The sequence below is a fragment of the Thamnophis elegans genome, chromosome 7 (genome assembly GCF_009769535.1).
Source record: "Thamnophis elegans isolate rThaEle1 chromosome 7, rThaEle1.pri, whole genome shotgun sequence".
In the NCBI taxonomy this organism is placed as follows: Eukaryota; Metazoa; Chordata; class Lepidosauria; order Squamata; family Colubridae; genus Thamnophis; species Thamnophis elegans.
The window spans coordinates 75,876,431-75,894,247 of NC_045547.1; the positions used below are offsets into that span (position 1 = coordinate 75,876,431).

The 17,817-nt window shown below is 45.7% G+C and overlaps 1 protein-coding gene across 2 annotated transcripts in view; it reads left to right on the top strand.

Annotated features, from left to right (window-relative positions):
* Positions 1–17,817, top strand: part of LOC116511886 — a 92,129-nt gene that overhangs the window by 15,838 nt on the left and 58,474 nt on the right. The window contains exon 1 of one of the 2 annotated variants that reach the window (XM_032222153.1): positions 15,008–15,409. The exons of the other annotated variant lie outside the window; for it this stretch is intronic. Within the exon in view, the coding sequence (XP_032078044.1) occupies positions 15,329–15,409 (81 nt within the window). The 5' untranslated portion in view covers positions 15,008–15,328. Of the gene's footprint in view, positions 1–15,007; positions 15,410–17,817 lie in introns of those variants that run through there. 2 annotated transcript variants of the gene reach the window in all.

Here is a 17,817-nt window from a genome sequence, read left to right on the forward strand (position 1 = left end):
GCCAGTCCTGGAGTCTGGGGAAGGCTCTGATGAGGGCTCTGTGTTGGAGGCAGAGATGGGGCCAGGGCCGTATGCCAAGTATCAGCTGCCTTCATAGTCAGGCATTAGTGGGGCAGAAGAACAGCTGGAGCCTGTTCCCAGTGTGCGCATGCACAGAGTTGCCGGACAAAGGGTACAGCTAAAGAACAAGGGTTGACTTGGGAGTAAGGCCGCAGGTGGAAAATGAATGGCCCTTCCCAGAGGAAATAAAAGAGGAGCGAAAGGGGAGTGGAGTTTGCAGGAGACCATTAGTTCGCTTAAATTTGTTCGTGACTCTCCGAGACTCCTTGCCAAGTTTTGCAGATATCGGCCTGGCAGCTCTCCAAGCCAGAGAAGGTCTGTGACTGTAAATCCTCTCTCGAAAGACTTTTCTGGATGGGAATGAGCAGAATTCACAGGAAATTAATAAAAGGGTTTTTTGTTGGGACCAAGAGTTTGCTTCATGCTCTTGGGAAGCCTCGGTCAGAACAACTCCTTGATTTCCAGTTTGAATTCAGGTTTTTGGCTTGTTAATCTGTAAATCCCTCCTACTTCAGCGTCTAAGAAGAGACATTTTCTCCCACGGAGATCCCATCTGTCTCGAAACATCTATTCAAAAGGGCCGGTGAGGTGAGACGAAATGAAAGGGATCAGTGGAGGTTTATCTTTAGGGGTCTCCACAGAGCGTGGTAGAAAAAGTCAAAATGGCGGCCACAATGGTGGCGTTATTCTTGAAGGCAATATAACACTCCTCTAATAACCTTCCTTAGGTGAAGGCAACCTTAGATGCTGCTCCAAATCCTGCCTATCTGGGTTTATGGTGTCTGCTTGTGCGTTGATTGTTGTTGCTTCCATCTGGTTGGTGTTTCAACCTCCCAGAATCTTTTGAAAGTTTGCATTATACATCTGATCCTGTGCATAACATTGGCTGCTGTCTAGAAAAGAAACAAACCCAAAATGAAACAACAATATTTGGAAACTATTACTTTACGGGAAAGAAACAGAGGACCTTATGCAATTCTGATTTTTAACAATGCTACTCATTTTTGGTAAGGCCACACTTGGAATCCTGCATTCAGTTGTTTGTTTATTGGATTTATATGCCGCCCTTCTCCAAAGGACTCGGGGGGGGGGGGGCGTACAACATTTTAAAAAAACACATATTACAAAAGTTAAAAAAAAAATAGAGTATCCAAAAACAATCCCAATTAATATTAACAATAACATTTTAAAAATTAGATTAAAATTAACAATTAAATCAATCATTTATTTTGTTTTGTTCAGGCCAGGCCGGCTTGTTGGAAAAGCCAACTTTTTAGGGCGCATCGGAAGGACCGGAGGTCCGGGATTATGCAAAGCTCCGGGGGCAGCTCACTCCAGAGGGAAGGCGCTCCCACAGAGAAGGCTCTCCCCCTGGGGGTCGCTAGCCGACACTGTCTGGCCGAAGGCACCCTGAGGAGGCCAACTCTGTGGGATCGCACTGGACGATGGGAGGCTACCGGTGTCAGTAGGTGGTCTCGCAGGTACCCTGGGCCTAAGCCATGGAGCGCTTTAAAGGTCATAATTAGTACCTTGAATCGCACCCGGAAGACAACCGGCAACCAGTGCAGGCCGCCTAAAAGGGGCGATGGGAGCACCTAGGTACCCCCATGATAACCTACGCGGCCGCATTCTGGACCAGCTGAAGCCACGAAGCCAGTTTTGGTCGCCACGATGTAGAAAAGATGTGGAGACTCTAGGAAGAGTGCAGAGAAGAGCAACAAAGATGATTAGGGGACTGGAGGCTAAAACATATGAAGAACGGTTGCAGGAACTGGGTTTGTCCAGTTTAATAGAAAGAAGGACTAGGGGAGACATGATAGCAGTCTTCCAATATATTCCAATTCCAATCCAATAGGGATTTCACCTTCTTCTTAATGTTGCAATATCTCAGGGGTTGCCACAAAGAAGAGGGAGTCAAACTATTCTCCAAAGTACCTGAGTAGTTCTAGGTTGGTTCTCTCCTTGATGAATTTCCACCCGTTGCTGCTTCTCCTGCCCTCAGGAGAAGCACCTTATACGCAATTCTGATTTTTAAAAATTGCTCTACAGGTGCTAGTTCTCGACTTACAACCACAGCTGAGCTCAAAACTCCATTGCTAAGCAAGGCAGTTGTTCAGTGAGTTTTGCCCCCATTTTACGACCTTTCTTGCCACAGTTGTTAGATGAGTCACTGCAGTTCTTAAGTGAATCATGCAGTTGGTAAACAAATCTGGCTACCCCCCTCCCCCACATTGGCTTTGCTTGTAGGAAGCCAGCTGGGAAAGTTACAACTGGTTATCACTGACCCCAGGGACAGTAGAACTGTCCTCAGTATATTCCAAGTTGCAAAGTGCTTGAAGTTTGATGGGAAGGCTGCAATGCTTTTAAGTGTGAATATCATCATAAGTGGCTTTTTTCAAGTGGTCAGTAAATCAATCCGAATAGAGCTGGAAGGGACCTTGGAGGCCTTCTAGTCCAACCCCCTGCTCAAGCAGGAGACCCTATACCTATGAGGGTGAACCTATGGCACTCATGCCACAGGTGGTATGCAGAGCTCTCTCTGCGGGCATGCGAGCCGTTGCCCCAGCTCAGCTCCATGACACATGCGCACATCTCCCGCCGGCCAGCTGATCTATTGGTCTCTCTTCCGTGCATGCGTGGGGACGGGGTGCAAGCAGCGGTCGTGTGTGCATGCACAGGGGGAAGGGGGATCGTGGGGGTGTGTGTCATGCACGCATGCGCAGAGGGGGCATGGGAAGTTTGTGCGTGCATGCACGGGGGATCGTGCGTGCATGCATGGGGCACGGAGTGATGTGCGTGCATAAAGAGCCGAGGTGGTGCAGTGGGTAGAGTGCAGTACTGCAGGCCACTTCAGCTGACTGCTAGATCAGCAGTTCGGCTGTTCAAATCTCACCGGCTCAGGGTTGACTCAGCCTTCCATCCTTCAGAGGTGGGTAAAATGAGGACCCGGATTGTTGTTGGGGGCGATATGCTGACTCTGTAAACTGCTTAGAGAGGGCTGAAAGCCCTATGAAGCGGTATGTAAGTCTGCTATTGCTATTGCAATATGGGTGCGCGCGCACACGCCTCCTGCACTCAACGACAAAAAGTGTAGCCATCACTTCTGTATACCATTTCAGACAGTCTTTTCTTAAAAACCTCCAGTGATGAAGCACTCAAAACGTCTAAAGATGAGCAATGAATAATTAAGGAGTGAATAGTTATAAAGGGAGGACTACCTGTATTTAGTTTAGGACAAATAGGGAGTAGCCCAAGGAGATACTTCCTCTGTCTTTCCCTCGGATGTCCTGATTTTTTTCTTACTAGGTGTTCCTATAACCCCCTAACTTTGATCCTTCCATTTCTTAGATTTAATGACAGTTTGATGTCATGCTTAAAGGCCTCCACGCTGGAAAACAGGAGGCGGTGAATTCCAGTCCCGCCTTGGGCCCAAAGCCAACTGGGTGACCTTGAGCCAGTCATTTAATCTCCTGCCCCAGGAAGAAGGAAGTAAGAGCAAAATCACTTCCGAAACTTTGGCAAGAAATCCGCCGGGACTAGTCCAGGCAGTTGCCAGTCCTGAGTCAAAAGGCAGAAAAAGAGGCCCCTGGAAGGAATTTTTTTTAATTATTATTATTTTTTTATTAGTAAAAGAAAAATACAACAGCCAATAGATTGCAAAAGACAATACAACATCCGCCACTGTTTTGCTTTACATTTGACTACGTTTCGAGACATTTCCATAATAACAAAATCGTTATAGACATCAAAGGTTAGGCATCTTCTTCCCTCCCTCCCTCTTTCCTTCCCTCGTTTCTTCTCTGCCACTCCCCTTCCTTCCCTCCCTCCTTCTCTTCTTCCCTCCTTCCTTCCCTCCTTTCTTTTCTCCTTCCCTTCCCCCTCCCTTTCCTCTCTCCTTCCCCCCTTCTTTCTCTCATACATTCCCTCCTTCCTTCCCTCCTTCCCTCCTTCCTTTCTTTCTTCTCTCCTTCTCTCCTTCCTTCCCTCCCTCCTTCCCTCCTTGCTTCCCTCCCTGCTTCCCTCCCTCCTCCCTGGAAGGAATTTTTGGAGGGCGGTTTTATCACCATGTCTGGTAGAATGAGAAGTGAAGCCTGTGCTGCTGAAATGCATTTCTCAATGAGTTTTTTGTGAGATATTTCAGGGGGGAAAGAAAACCAGATGAATTTTATTTTTCCTGAGATTCTCCGTCTCTTAAATGTAGCTTTCAAGGCCTGTAATAACTCAATTCGTCACCAGATGGCTGCAGTTACATAGGTTTGTTCCCCCCCCCACCCCCCTCTGGGGAAAAAAAAGCTGTCCGTCATCAGTGGAGGAATATATAATTTTAAAATCAATCAGTGCTTCAACATTCAAAAACACGGATGTTGTGTACCTTAAAGCAACTGACCAAAATGTCTGTTGCTGACCTGTTCAGTCTGGAGTTCACCAACCCATGCAGCTGGATTTTCACGAAAGTGAAATTACTCTGATTTTTATCACCTGCTGCACTCTTTTCTATCACCTGCCCAAAAAAAAAAAGCTAATACAATTATTGGTTGTATAAACAGAGGCATCGAATCAAAATGATCTGGAGTATTAGTGTTGCTTTGCAAACTTTAGCAAGGCCACGCCTGGAATATTGCATCCAGTTTTGGTCACCACGTTGTTGAATCAGTGCTTCAACATTCAAAAACACGGATGTTGTGTACCTTAAAGCAACTGACCAAAATGTCTGTTGCTGACCTGTTCAGTCTGGAGTTCACCAACCTATGCAGCTGGATTTTCACGAAAGTGAAATTACTCTGATTTTTATCACCTGCTGCACTCTTTTCTATCACCTGCCAAAAAAAAAGCTAATACAATTATTGGTTGTATAAACAGAGGCATCGAATCAAAATGATCTGGAGTATTAGTGCCGCTTTGCAAACTTTAGCAAGGCCACGCCTGGAATATATTGCATCCAGTTTTGGTCACCACGTTACCAAAAAGATGTTGAGACTTGGGGGGAAAAGTGCAGAGAAGAGCAACTAAGATGATTAAAGGCCCGGAGACAAAAACATACGAAGAACGGTTGCAGGATTTAGGTTTAGCTAGTCTGGAGGGAAAAAAAGGACTACGGGGGACATGATCTCAGTATTCCAGTATTTGGGTGGTTGCAACAAAGAGGAGGGGATCAATTTATTTTCCAAAGCACCAGAGGGCAGAACAAGGAGCAATGGATGGAAACTAATCAAGGAGAGAAGCAACCTGGAATTAAGGAGAAACTTCCTAACAGTGAGGACAATTAACCTGTGGAGCAGCTTGGCTTCAGATGTGGTAGGGCTGTTTTTTGCCCTCCCCAGGAACCCAGAAAGGCTCTGGAGCCTGGGGACGGCGAAAAACGGACTTACCGAGGTGGTGCAGTGGTTAGGGTGCAGTACTGCAGGCCACTTCAGCTGACTGTTATCTGCAGTTCAGCAGTTCTAATCCCACCGGCTCAGGGTTGACTCAGCCTTCCATCCTTCCGAGGTGGGTAAAATGAGGACCCGGATTGTTGGGGGCAATATGCTGACTCTGTAAACCGCTTAGAGAGGGCTGAAAGCCCTATGAAGCGGTATATAAGTCTAACTGCTATTGCTATTGCTATTACCAGGCCCACCGGAAGTCAGAAAACAGGCCAATTCCAGTCCCTGAAGGGCTTCGGGGCAGGGCGGGGAGTCCGTTTTCACCCTCCACAGGGTCCAAGAAAGCCATGCATGCATGTGCAGGGCTGTGTGTGTGTGTGTGTGTGTTACGCATGCATGAACGGGGGGCATGGCACGGGGGGGGGCATTAAATTATGGGGATGAGCATGTGCAATAGTGTGCATGCCTCTGCTTTTGGCACTTGAGGCGAAAAAGGATTGCCACCTCTGTTATAGGGTCTCCTTAGGGGCCGAGGTGGCGCAGTGGTTAGAGTGCAGCACTGCAGGCTACTTCAGCTGACTGCAGTTCAGCAGTTCGGCTGTTCAAATCTCACCGGCTCAAGGTTGACTCAGCCTTCCATCCTTCCGAGGTGGGTAAAATGAGGACCCAGATTGTTGTTGGGGGCAATATGCTGACTCTGTAAACCGCTTAGAGAGGGCTGAAAGCCCTATGAAGCGGTATATAAGTCTAACTGCTATTGCTAACTGCTATTGCTATCCTGCTTGAGCAGGGGACTGAACTAGAAGACCTCCAAGGTCCCTTCCAGCTCAATTCTGATTCCGATTCTGACTTCACAAACAGCAGAGGCTGCTACCTTCCTGCTCGCCCCCTATCCTCCTCCCTCCCTCCCTCCCCTGCTATTTTATTTATAACAATAAAAAGGGAGGGAGGCAAAGCTTCCTGCCATTCAGCTTCCGAGGCTGCAGGAAAAGGAATCAATGCAATCTGCAGTTTGCATTCATGCAGACTAAATGCTCATTAAACCAAGGTGCTTTGTTTTGCACCCAAGAATTAACCTGATACAGAGGCCCCACTGCTCTGAATTATTTCTGTCCCCGGGGATGAGTGACCCTTTAGAGTCCCACTAGCTTCTTAAAGGTTTGATGGACACTTTGGGTCTGTTGCCAGAGCTTCTTCTGATAACAGAATAACATCGTCGGAAGGGAACTTGGAAGTCTTCTAGTCCAACCCCATTTTCTCAAGCAGGAGTTCCTATCCATTCCAGACAAATGGCTGTTCAACCTCATCTTAAAAACCTCCAGGGATGGAGCATCCACGACTTCTGGACGGAAACTGTTCCACTGATGAATTGTTTTCATTGTCGGGAAATTTCTCTTTACTCCTAAGTTGCTTTTCTCTTTAATGATCTTCTATTGCTTCTTGTCCTGCCCTCAAGTGCTTGGAAGGATAGATTGTCCCTGTTGTGGCCCGTCAGCAGCCAGCAGAGCAGCCAGCAGCAGATTCGGACAGTGAGGAGGTTGGGGAGGAACCTGGGCCAGTCCTGGAGTCTGGGGAAGGCTCTGATGAGGGCTCTGTGTTGGAGGCAGAGAAGGGGCCAGGGCCGTCTGACAGTTCTCAGCTGTTCTCTGAGTCAGTGAGGCAGACAAACAACTGGAGCCTTTTCCCAGTGTGCGCATGCGCAGAATTGCCAGACGAAGGGAACAGCTAAAGAACGGGTCGATTTGGGAGTGAGGCCACAGGTATGAATGGCCCCACCCAGAGGAAATAAAAGAGGAGCGAAAGGGGAGTGGAGTTTGCAGGAGTCAATTAGTTTGCTTAATTGGTTCATGACTCTCCAAGACTCCTGGCCAAGTTCTGCAGATATCGGCCTGTCAGCTCTCCAAGCCAGATAAGATCTGTGACCGTAAATCCTCCCTTGAAAGACTTTGCTGGATGCGAATGAGCAGAATTCACAGTCAATTAATAAAAGGTTTTTTTGTCAGGACAAGGAGTTTACTTCAGGCTCTTGGGAAGCCTTGGACAAAACATTCCCCCTGTTTGTGCTAGACATACAAATATTAGAACACTGCTATTATGTTACTCCTAGTCAGAGATGGGCGTCACATACTGTAACAACTGGTTTGAACCAGAACACAAAAATGTGAGTGTGTGCAGATATGGTGATTATATAAGACAGGTAGTGTCAAGGTAAGTGGGCGGGCCGAGCCACTGGTTGGAACCACCGGTTCAGAGTGTGCTGTCCTGTCTCCCCGGGTCCTTCTTTTCTCCAGACGAGCCAAATCCAAATCCTGCAACTGTTCTTCGTACGTTTTAGCCTCCAATCCCCCAGTCATCTTCTTTAACCTTTGTCTTCAACTTTTCTTGCCAGTTTAGGTTCCCCAGTGGCAGGCATGGTCCGAAAAGACCTGTGGGCTGTCACAGTTGGGCAATCACAGCGTGAAGTGCGCATAAAAAGCAAGCAGAGATATTTAATTTTTTTGACCACAGATGAGGAGACCCTTCCCTGGTGGTCTCCTACCCTGTTTAGCCTATCTGTGGCTGATACTTCTCAGGACTGAAAAATATGGAATGCAGAGTGCCTAATTTACAGACAGGTTCCTATTTTTATAGTTTACTAAAGCTGTGGTTTTTTTTTTAAATCTTCACACACAATACAATTTTCCTTTTGTGCAGATTTGACTTGCCCTAGTACAGGGGTGAGCAAACTGCGGCTCTGGAGCTGCATGTGGCTCTTTCATCCCTCTGCTGCGGCTCCCTGTCATTCAAAATATGCATCACAACTGCCAATGTGCGACACCCGCCAGAACGTGATTTGTTGAGCTCTTTGACCCTAGTCGGCCAACCATGGATAAATCCAAGAAAAGAAAAGTTTCAGAAGAAAACAGAAGGTTTAATTCAACTACATATGACAGTTTCGTGGCCGCTCAGGAAACAGTCAGGCACGGGAAGGGTTTTGTGGCTCCTGGTGTTTTCTTTTCTGTGGGAAACAGGTCCAAATGGCTTTTTGAATGTTTAAGATTGCCGACCCCTGCCCTAGTAGAAAAGAGAAGTTTACAATAATTTTTATAAACACTGTGTTGGAAGAAATATCCATCTGGTTCAGTTCCAAGTGGGGAGAAAGACACCGTTAACATGGAGGCTGATTGGAAAGATGGTTTAATGGAGCATTTGATTCTGGATAGCTGACACATGGAGTGCAGAATGAGAGTTCTTTATAGCCTCTTTTGGGCCTTGCCCTTGAGCTTCCTGTTCCTGTGGAAAGGGCATATATCCTATTGGTTGCTCTCAGACTCCCATGGGCTATAGCTGATTTTGTAGGTTATCTGAGTCAAGCTTGTTTGAAACTTGGGCTGATGCAGTGAAGAAGGGGCTTTGTTGTGCAGTTTCGGTTGTGGCTGAATGGCTTTACCCTGAAGGATAATCCCATCACCCTAGAGCTGAAGGTCTTTTGGTTTGTAGATACGCTGGCCCAGTCCTTCTCAATGAGCATCAAATATCTGCTGATCTGAGGCTCTGAGTTTCTGTCTCCCTTAAGTTTCTCTTCTCTATCAGAGGGGATTCTGTTGTTTTTCCAGTTTTGCACATATATGTTTCTGTCCATTGTTATTACGTGTAACATGATATATTGTCTTTTTTTTTTTTTGCAGTAATTTCCTCTTAATATACCTAATAAAAATAATTCTGGTTTTAAATCTATTTGTTGTTTGGTAATTTCCTCTAGCTATCTTCGTATCTTTGTCCAAAATTTCTTTGCTTCTGGGCTTGTCCACCCCCATGCGGAAATATGTTCCTTGCTTCTGTTTACATTTCCAGTATTCCGCTGGACTGTTTGGGAACATTTTCGCTATTCTTGCTGGGCGCAAGTGCCAACGATAAAACATTTTATATAAATTTTCTTTATATGCTGCCGACATTGTTAATTAAAAAAAAGTGTTAGAATGTGCCGAGATGGATAGCCTTACAATGGAAGTAAAAGAAAGGGGAGAAACGGAATACTATTTGATTTGGGACATATGGTTGGTTAATTGGTTAGAGAATAGAAGTAAAGATCAAGAAGGTTAAAGTAAATTAAGAGGTGACAACAATGTAATTATCTATCTATCTATCTATCTATCTATCTATCTATCTATCTATCTACCTACCTACCTACCTACCTACCTACCTACAAACATACATACATACATACATACATACCTCTATCTATCTATCTATCTATCTATCTATCTATCTATCTATCTATCTATCTATCTATCTATCTACCTACCTACCTACCTACCTACCTACCTACCTACCTACCTACCTACCTACCTACCTCTATCTATCTATCTATCTATCTATCTATCTATCTATCTATCTATCTATCTATCTACCTACCTACCTACCTACCTACCTACCTACCTACCTACCTCCATCCATCCATCCACCCACCCACCCACCCACCCACCTACCTACCTACCTACCTACCTACATCTATATACCTATATACCTATATACCTATATATCTATATATCTATATATCTATATATCTATATATCTATATATCTATATATCTATATATCTATATATCTATATATCTATATATCTATATCTATATATCTATATATCTATATATCTATATATCTACCTACCTACCTACCTACATCTATATATCTATATATCTCCATCTCCATCTCCATCTCCATCTCCATCTCCATCTCCATCTCCATCTCCATATCTATCTATCTATCTATCTATCTGTCTGTCTGTCTGTCTGTCTGTCTATCTATCTATCTATCTATCTATCTATCTATCTATCTATCTATCTATCTATCTATCGTGTTGTAACTATAATAATGGCATATTGTATAAAATAGATACATGCATAAAAGGAAAGGAAGAATAATGTAAACTTGTACATAAATATGAGATATAACGATACCGGAGCATTGTAAAGATTGAAACTGTAATGCAAAATGAAGAAAATTGTTTGATAAAAATTAAAAAAAAAAGATTTCTATCCTCCTTTAGGGGAAATTTAATATTCTGCCTTTTTAATATTTCCTAAAATATTTCATTCTTCTTGGAGAGGTAACTTTCTACAACTGTTTATAAACAGCCGTGGGTGTGGGCATAAGGGCAAATATTTCAACCAGCTATTTTTTCCTTGACCAAACAAATGTTTCTCCAAAGGGCTCCAGCCTAGGATTCCCAAACCAGCTTGCTAAACAAGCAGAGACTTTAATGACCTGATTAACTCAGTGCCAGTGAAAGCTTCAGGCCATGATTCCTTTTTTTTTCCCATTAAAAGATCTAGTGCATTTGTTTCTGAGAACTGGCCAACTTGTTTATACAGCAGTGGCTAGAAAGAATGCTTGCGAAGTATATGAAATTAATCAGCTCTGAAAGTCCCACTCCTTCTTAAGAAATTGCAGAGTTGGTGCGGCCCCTCTGGATGAGAAAAAAAATAAACTTTTACTCATTATATCTGAGGGCAGCTTGAAGTCGAAATTTGGATTTTTCTAACTTTGCTGTACTGAACATAGAATAATAAGGTTGGAAGAGACCTTAGAGGTCTTCTAGTCCAACCCCTTGCCCATGGCAGGAGATCCTATACCAGTGATGGCGAACCTTTATGGCACCAAGTGCCCAAATCAGAATGCACATGAATGCTTCTGCATGCGCTAGAGGGCCAGAAACCCCAAAACCAGCTGGTTGGTGCGTGCATGCCTCTTTTTTTGAGCCATTTTGGCCCTTTTTAAACCATTTCTTTTGGCTATTATTTGCCCCGAAAATGACCCGAAAATGCCCCCCAAAACAGCCTGGAAAATTTCCCAGAAAATGGCCTGATTTTTGGCTGTTATTCAGGTCATTTGTGGACCATATTCAGGGTGTTTTCAGGTGAGTTTTGAGCTGTTTTCAGGCCTGTTTTTAGGCCATTATTCAGGCTGTTTATCAGCCCACAAATGGCCCCAAAACAGCCTGCAAAATGGCCCCAAAACAGTCCAAAAATGCCCCCCAAAACAGCCCACAAATGGCCCCAAAATAGTCCAAAAACAGCCTTTAAAAGCCCAAAAATGCCCCCAAAACAGCCCCCAAAATGGCCCCAAAACAGCCCGCAAAATGGCCCCAAAACAGTCCAAAAATGCCCCCCAAAACAGCCCCCAATTGGCCCCAAAACAGTCCAAAAACTGCCTTTGAAAGCCCCAAAATGCCCCCAAAACAGCTCCCCAAATGGCCCCCAAACAGCACCCAAATGCCCTCAAAACAGCCCCCCAAATGGCTCCCAAACAGCCCCAAAATAGCCCCAAAATGCCCTCAAAACAGCCCCCAAATGCCCTCAAAATAGCCCGCAAAATACCCTCAAACAGCCCCCAAAATGGCCCCCAAACAGCCCCAAAATGGCCCCTAAACAGCCCCAAAATGGCCCACAAGCAGCCCCAAAATGCCCTCAAAACAGCCCCAAAAATGGCCCACAAGCAGCCCCAAAATGCCCTCAAAACAGCCCTCAAAACAGCCCCCAAACAGCCCCAAAATGGCCCCCAAACAGCCCCAAAAATGCTCCCCAAACAGCCCCAAAATAGCCCCAAAATGCCCTCAGAATGGCCCCCAAGCAGCCCCAAAATGGCCCCCAAGCAGCCCCAAAATGCCCTCAAAACAGCCCCCAAACAGCCCCAAAATGGCCCCCAAACAGACCCCAAATGCCATCAAAACAGCCCAAAATGGCCCGAAAAACAGCCCAAAAAACAGCCTGAAAAACGGCCTGAAAAACAGCCAAAAAATGGTCCCCAAAACAGCCTCTTTTTTAGGCTTTGGGGAGGGGCATTTTCTGGTGCTCTAGTGCCAGCGAAGGCCAGCTGGCCAGCGTGCATGTATGCGCCGGGAACCAAAAGAGAACCTGGCGATGGCAGGCGTGGTCCCAGAGGAGGCATGCATGCCACAGGTTCACCATCAGAGTCCTAGACCCTTTCAGAGAATTGGTTGTCGTTGTCCAATCTCTTCCTAAAAACCTCCAGTGTTTGGAGGGAAGCTGTTCCACCGATGAAGTCTTCTCCCTGTCAGGAAATTTCTCCTTAGTTCTCAATTCTCTCTCTCTCTCTTTAATGATCTTCCATCTATTAGCTTACTTCAAGGGGGCTTTTCCCTTACCTCCCCTACCGGATCGCAAATGTGTGTGCGCGGGCTTGCTCACATCACTCACATGCACCCCATCCAAGCATGCGCCTGGCCTATTTTTTTTTTAAAAAAAATAGTTTTTATTAAACATTTTTACCCATAAAAACAAAAAGAAAAACACAACAAAAAGAAAAAAAAACACAAGAGAAACATAACAATATAAAGTTGTTATACAGCCTTCTGCATTGGCATTTGTAGTTCTCCATTCTCCATTGCCTTCCTGTTGATTTTAACTTCTCTAATAGTGTAAAGAACAGTAGTACTAACACTTGTAATAATACCGATTGTTCATATCGCCAATATATTTACATTGCAGTCAATACTTTAAGTTTCATAGTAATTAGTAACTTTGGTTAATTTTTATTCAATACTAGTTTAGGGAAAAAAACACAAAAGACTTCTATTTCCTGTTTTGGCTGGTGTTTTCTAGCCACTTATAAATTCTATTCCATATTTTATAGAAATCCGATTCTTCTCTTTCTTTTAATTCCATTCTTTTAATTAAGGTGTGCACATTGCCTTTTTAGACCTAATGCTGTTGCACACACTTAATAACTATTATATACTACAAACATAAGTCTTATTTGTATTGGGAACCCCCCCAAAAAATGTTTTGTAATTCACTTTATATTGCAAAATTCCTTTTATGGCGGTGGTCTGGAACTGAACCCACGGTGTTGCCAAGGTATGCCTGTATCCTTATCCAGATAAATCAGCATGCTTGCAAGAGACACACAGACACTTCCTTAGAAATGCTCACTGGTGCAAACTCTTTCAAGCCGTAAGTCGCATAATAATTATTCAATATTAAACACAGGTAACAAAAATCAGAAGCATCCCAGCTGTTGCTGTTTTTCTCCTGTTGGAGATTATAGCTCAAAGCTTACCCTGTCTTCTTTCTATATTGCTACACATGGTTGAAGATGGTTATGCAGTTGTTGATTTAATTGTGAACTTAATCGGCCACCAAATATGGTGGGTTTGGAGGAAAACCAGCTGGCATGTGGGCATTCTGTGTTTTGGCAGCCAAGAAATAATTCACCTTTTGTTTTTAGTAGCATTTCCTTTCTTGCATACCCAGTAAGGCGGGCAGCATCAGAAGTAGAACATTCATCTGCCCAGAGAATTGTGATGGACTTGTCCAAGTTCTCCTATGCCCCTTTTCTTAAAAGTTGGCCCCTCTTTGTTGCACACAATAAGGCAGTTTGACTTGGGAGCCTCTGAGGACTGTGTCCCGTCTCACAGGATAGAGAAGATGGTGGCAAGGTCAGCAGAGCCAGGAAGAAGGCTGGGCTGAGAAGGAAAGAAATCCATGATTTTCTGGGGAAATCTTTCGTCGTAGGGAAACCTGAGGTCAGGGCTGGTTGGCATGAAAAGATGATAGTGCAAGATATTGCTAGAGATCTGTTGGGACTTGTTGGATGAGAAACACACCATTTACTACTTCAAATCAAATGTCAAATGACTTTATTGCAGTGATTAACCAGCAAAAAGAAGGAAGAAAAACAATAGTTTTCAAATGCCCAGAATGTAGAAAAAGAATAGGGAGAAGCATTATGTAGAAAAATATGCTAAATGGTTTCACAAGGTAAAGCTAGAGGTTCCCCTCACACATATCTACCATCCTCTGGAGTCCATTTAAGCTCACAGCGACTGCTTTGGTGACTCCATCCAGCCTTCTCCTTCTCTGTCGTCCCCTTCTTCTTCTTTTGTCCTCCATCTTTCCCAGCATGAGGCTCTTCTCCAGTGAGTCCTTCCTTCTCATTAGGTGGCCAAAGCTCTTGAGTTTCCTCTTCAGGATCTGGCCTCCTAAAGAGCAGTCAGGGTTGATCTCCTCAAGGATTGACCGGTTGGATGGCCTTGCAGTCCAAGGGACTCGCAGGAGTCTTCTCCAGCACCACAGTTCAAAGGCCTCCATTCTTTGGCATTCAGCCTTCTTTATGGTCCAACTTTCACAGCCATCCATTGCAACTGGGAAAACCATAGCCTTAGCTATACGCATGTTTGTTGGCAGGGTGATATCTCTGCTTTTTAGTGTGCTGTCTAGATTTGCCATAGCTTTCCTCCCCAAGAGCAAGCGTCTTTTAATTTCGACAGACTAGCCAACTAGAAAATTCCCCACTTTGGACAGCCAGCTTTCGTTCTCTTGTTCATCCCCGTCTCTGCTTTTCTGCAACTTTGAATGTTAGGCTAAGTATGATGAAACTTCCTGACAGTGCTTGTGTATCTCTCTCTCTCTGTGTGTGTGTTTGTGTGTGCGTGCGTGCACCCGGGTAGGGAGCAACCTCTAATTAAACAGGACATTTGCTTTTAGCTTCACTTAGTCATTGGTGGGGGTGTGTGTTTAGACTAAACCTTCAGCATTGCTCAATGCGCCGACTTCCGTTGAGGCACAATGAAGAAGTGGCCCGTCCAACAGCTTTCAGCAAACAGAGTTGGATTCCTTTAACCTCACAGTCCTGCCGTTGTGGTCCAGGAAGCAGAGGGAGGGGAGAACTCATAGCAACAATGGCTTTGGGACATCCTGCTGGCTCTTGAAACGGCTGCCATCCTCCCCTCCGAAAGAGCTTTCTCGCCAGCCAGGAGGACCTTCTGCTCTTTTCCCCAAGCGAGGAAGGGGATGGAAGAAGATCCCACCAAGGCAGGCCTGGTCACCTAACCTGGGCTTTTAGGGGCTTCCAGCAGAGGCTGCCAAGGGGGGTGGATAGGCCTCCTCTTTGTGTGCGTGACATATGCGTCTTCCTGGATCAGAACAAATGGGATACAGAGGAAGCAAGGAGAGAATGAGACGCTATCTCAGAAAGCTGAGAAAGGTAAGGTGCCTTTGTCCTATATTTTATTTTATTGCTTGGTCAGGAGACTTTTGTATTGTGCAAGGTGTTTAACTTGCTCGCTTGGCCATCCTAGGAAGGTTGCTGTCCTCCTAGGGAAGCCTCCCCGCTCAGGGGCAGCACGAACTGGGTAAATCCCCCACAAGGATGGGTAACAATGACAAAGGAAGTCTAGTATCTTCACGACTTTCCTATTTGGCTGTTGATGCAGACACACACACAAAGGCTTGTCTGGGAGGATCTGTGGCTGCTCCAGCCAAAGCCAGTCAGACCTGAAAAGAATGCACCTACACCGCTAAACAATGCCTAACGGAATAACAAGAATTGGAAGGGACCTTGGAGGTCTTCTAGTCCAACCCCCTGCTTAAGCAGGAGACCCTATCCCAGTGACGGCTAACCTTTTTGGCTCTGTGCACCCGAAGCACGCATGTGTATGCCTGAATGTTTGCGCATGCATGTGTGAAACCCCAAAATGCAATGCGGGCACCCTCTGCTAATGCACCCCGCTCCCCCCTTGCCCGTTTTGGGCTTCCAGGTTGGTGCAGGAGGCTTTCCAGGCCCAAAATGGGGCACTGGGGGGGGGGGGGAATGCGCACAGATGCATGCACCCCTAAAATGCAATGCGAACACTCCCACACCTACTCCCCCCTCCCACATGCATGTGTGCATCCACCGCATGTGCCCCACCCCCCGCGCATACATGGCAGAGACCCCAAAACCACCTGACTGGTGGGAGCCCTGTGTGCGTGCAGGCGTGGTGGAGCTCGGCTGGGGCAACAGGTGGTGTGCCCGCAGACTGGGCTCTGCATGCCACCTGTAGCATTCGTGCCAGAGGTTTGGCATCAAAGCCCTATACTATTCAGGTGAAATGGTCGTCCCGTCTCTTCTTGTAAACCTCCAGGGATGGAGCACCCACAATTCTGTTCCATCAATTAATTTGTTCTCGCTGTCAAGAAATTTCTTCTTGCTGTATGTATTGCAAAAAAAAATTATTTCAAAAATCGGGGGTCGTCTGATATGCCGGGTATAAGAAAGGCCGTACCAAAAAAACAAAAGAAAAGAAAAATCAATGCCACCAAGCAAAAATCTGCGCTGCCACCAGTGCAGACGTCGGCCTTTCAATCAATAACCTCCGCGCTCCTCGCCTGGGCACGTGAGTGGATGAGCGCTGGGATGGCTTAGTAAGATCTGGCTGGCGGTCTGGAGGAGGAAGGCGCTGAGCTCAAACTACGGAAGCCCGGCAGTGCGGAGAACTCCAGCCGTCTCACGGGCGCCTAAAAGTAGGGGGGGGGGTCGTCTTATACGCCCGGTTGCCTTATACGCCGGAAAATACGGTAGTTTGCTTCTCTTCTTGATTACTTTCCATTCGCTGCTCCTTGTTCTGCCTTCAGTTGTTGAGTTTTGCCCCATTTCGTGACCTTCCTCGCCACAGTTGTTCAGTGAATCGTGCCGTTGTTAAGTTAGTAACAGGATCTTGAAGTGAATCTGGCTTTCCCATTGACTTTGCTCATCAGAAGGTCACAAAAGCTGATCACATGACCCTGGGACGCTGCAACCATCCAAAATATGAGTCAGTCCCCAAGCGTCTGAATTCTGATCACATGACCCTGGGGATGCTGCAACGGTTGTATGTGTGGAAAACGGTCGTACATCATTTGTTTTCAAGGCGGTTGTAACTTTGAACAGTCACAAGATGAATAGTTGTAAGTCAGTGGTAGTCAACCTGGTCCCTGCCGCCCACTAGTGGGCGTTCCAGCTTTCATGGTGGGCGGTAGGGGTTTGCTGTCACTCTGCTTTATAAATGTTACAAAGTAAAGTTACTTCCCTACTTTATAAATCACCATTACTGTGGAACCGGTGGGCGGTTAGAAAATTTTACTACTAAAAGAGATACAAAAGGGGGTGGTAGGTATAAAAAGGTTGACTACCCCTGTTGTAAGTCGAGGTCTACCTGGATATGGAACTCCCAGTTATATATATATTTCATTTGGGGGTGGGGGAATGTGGGAAACCTTGTGACAGTTCTCAATTTTTCCCCCTGGATCTGGCGAGGTTTGGTGATGTTGGATGATGGGAGATTGTTGTTAGTTGCAAAGTCATGTCCAACCCATCGCGACCCCATGGACAATGTTCCTCCAGACCTTCCTATCTTCCACCATCCTCTGGAGTCCATTTAAGCTCACGCCGACTGCTTCGGTGACTCCATCCAGCCACCTCATTCTCTGTCGTCCCCTTCTTCTTTTGCCCTCAACCTTTCCCAGCATTAGGCTCTTCTCCAGTGAGTCCGTCCTTCTCATTTCATCTTTCATCTTCAGGATGTGGCCTTCTAAAGAGCAGTCAGGGTTGATCTCCTCTAGGACTGACCGGTTGGATCGCCTTGCAGGCCAAGG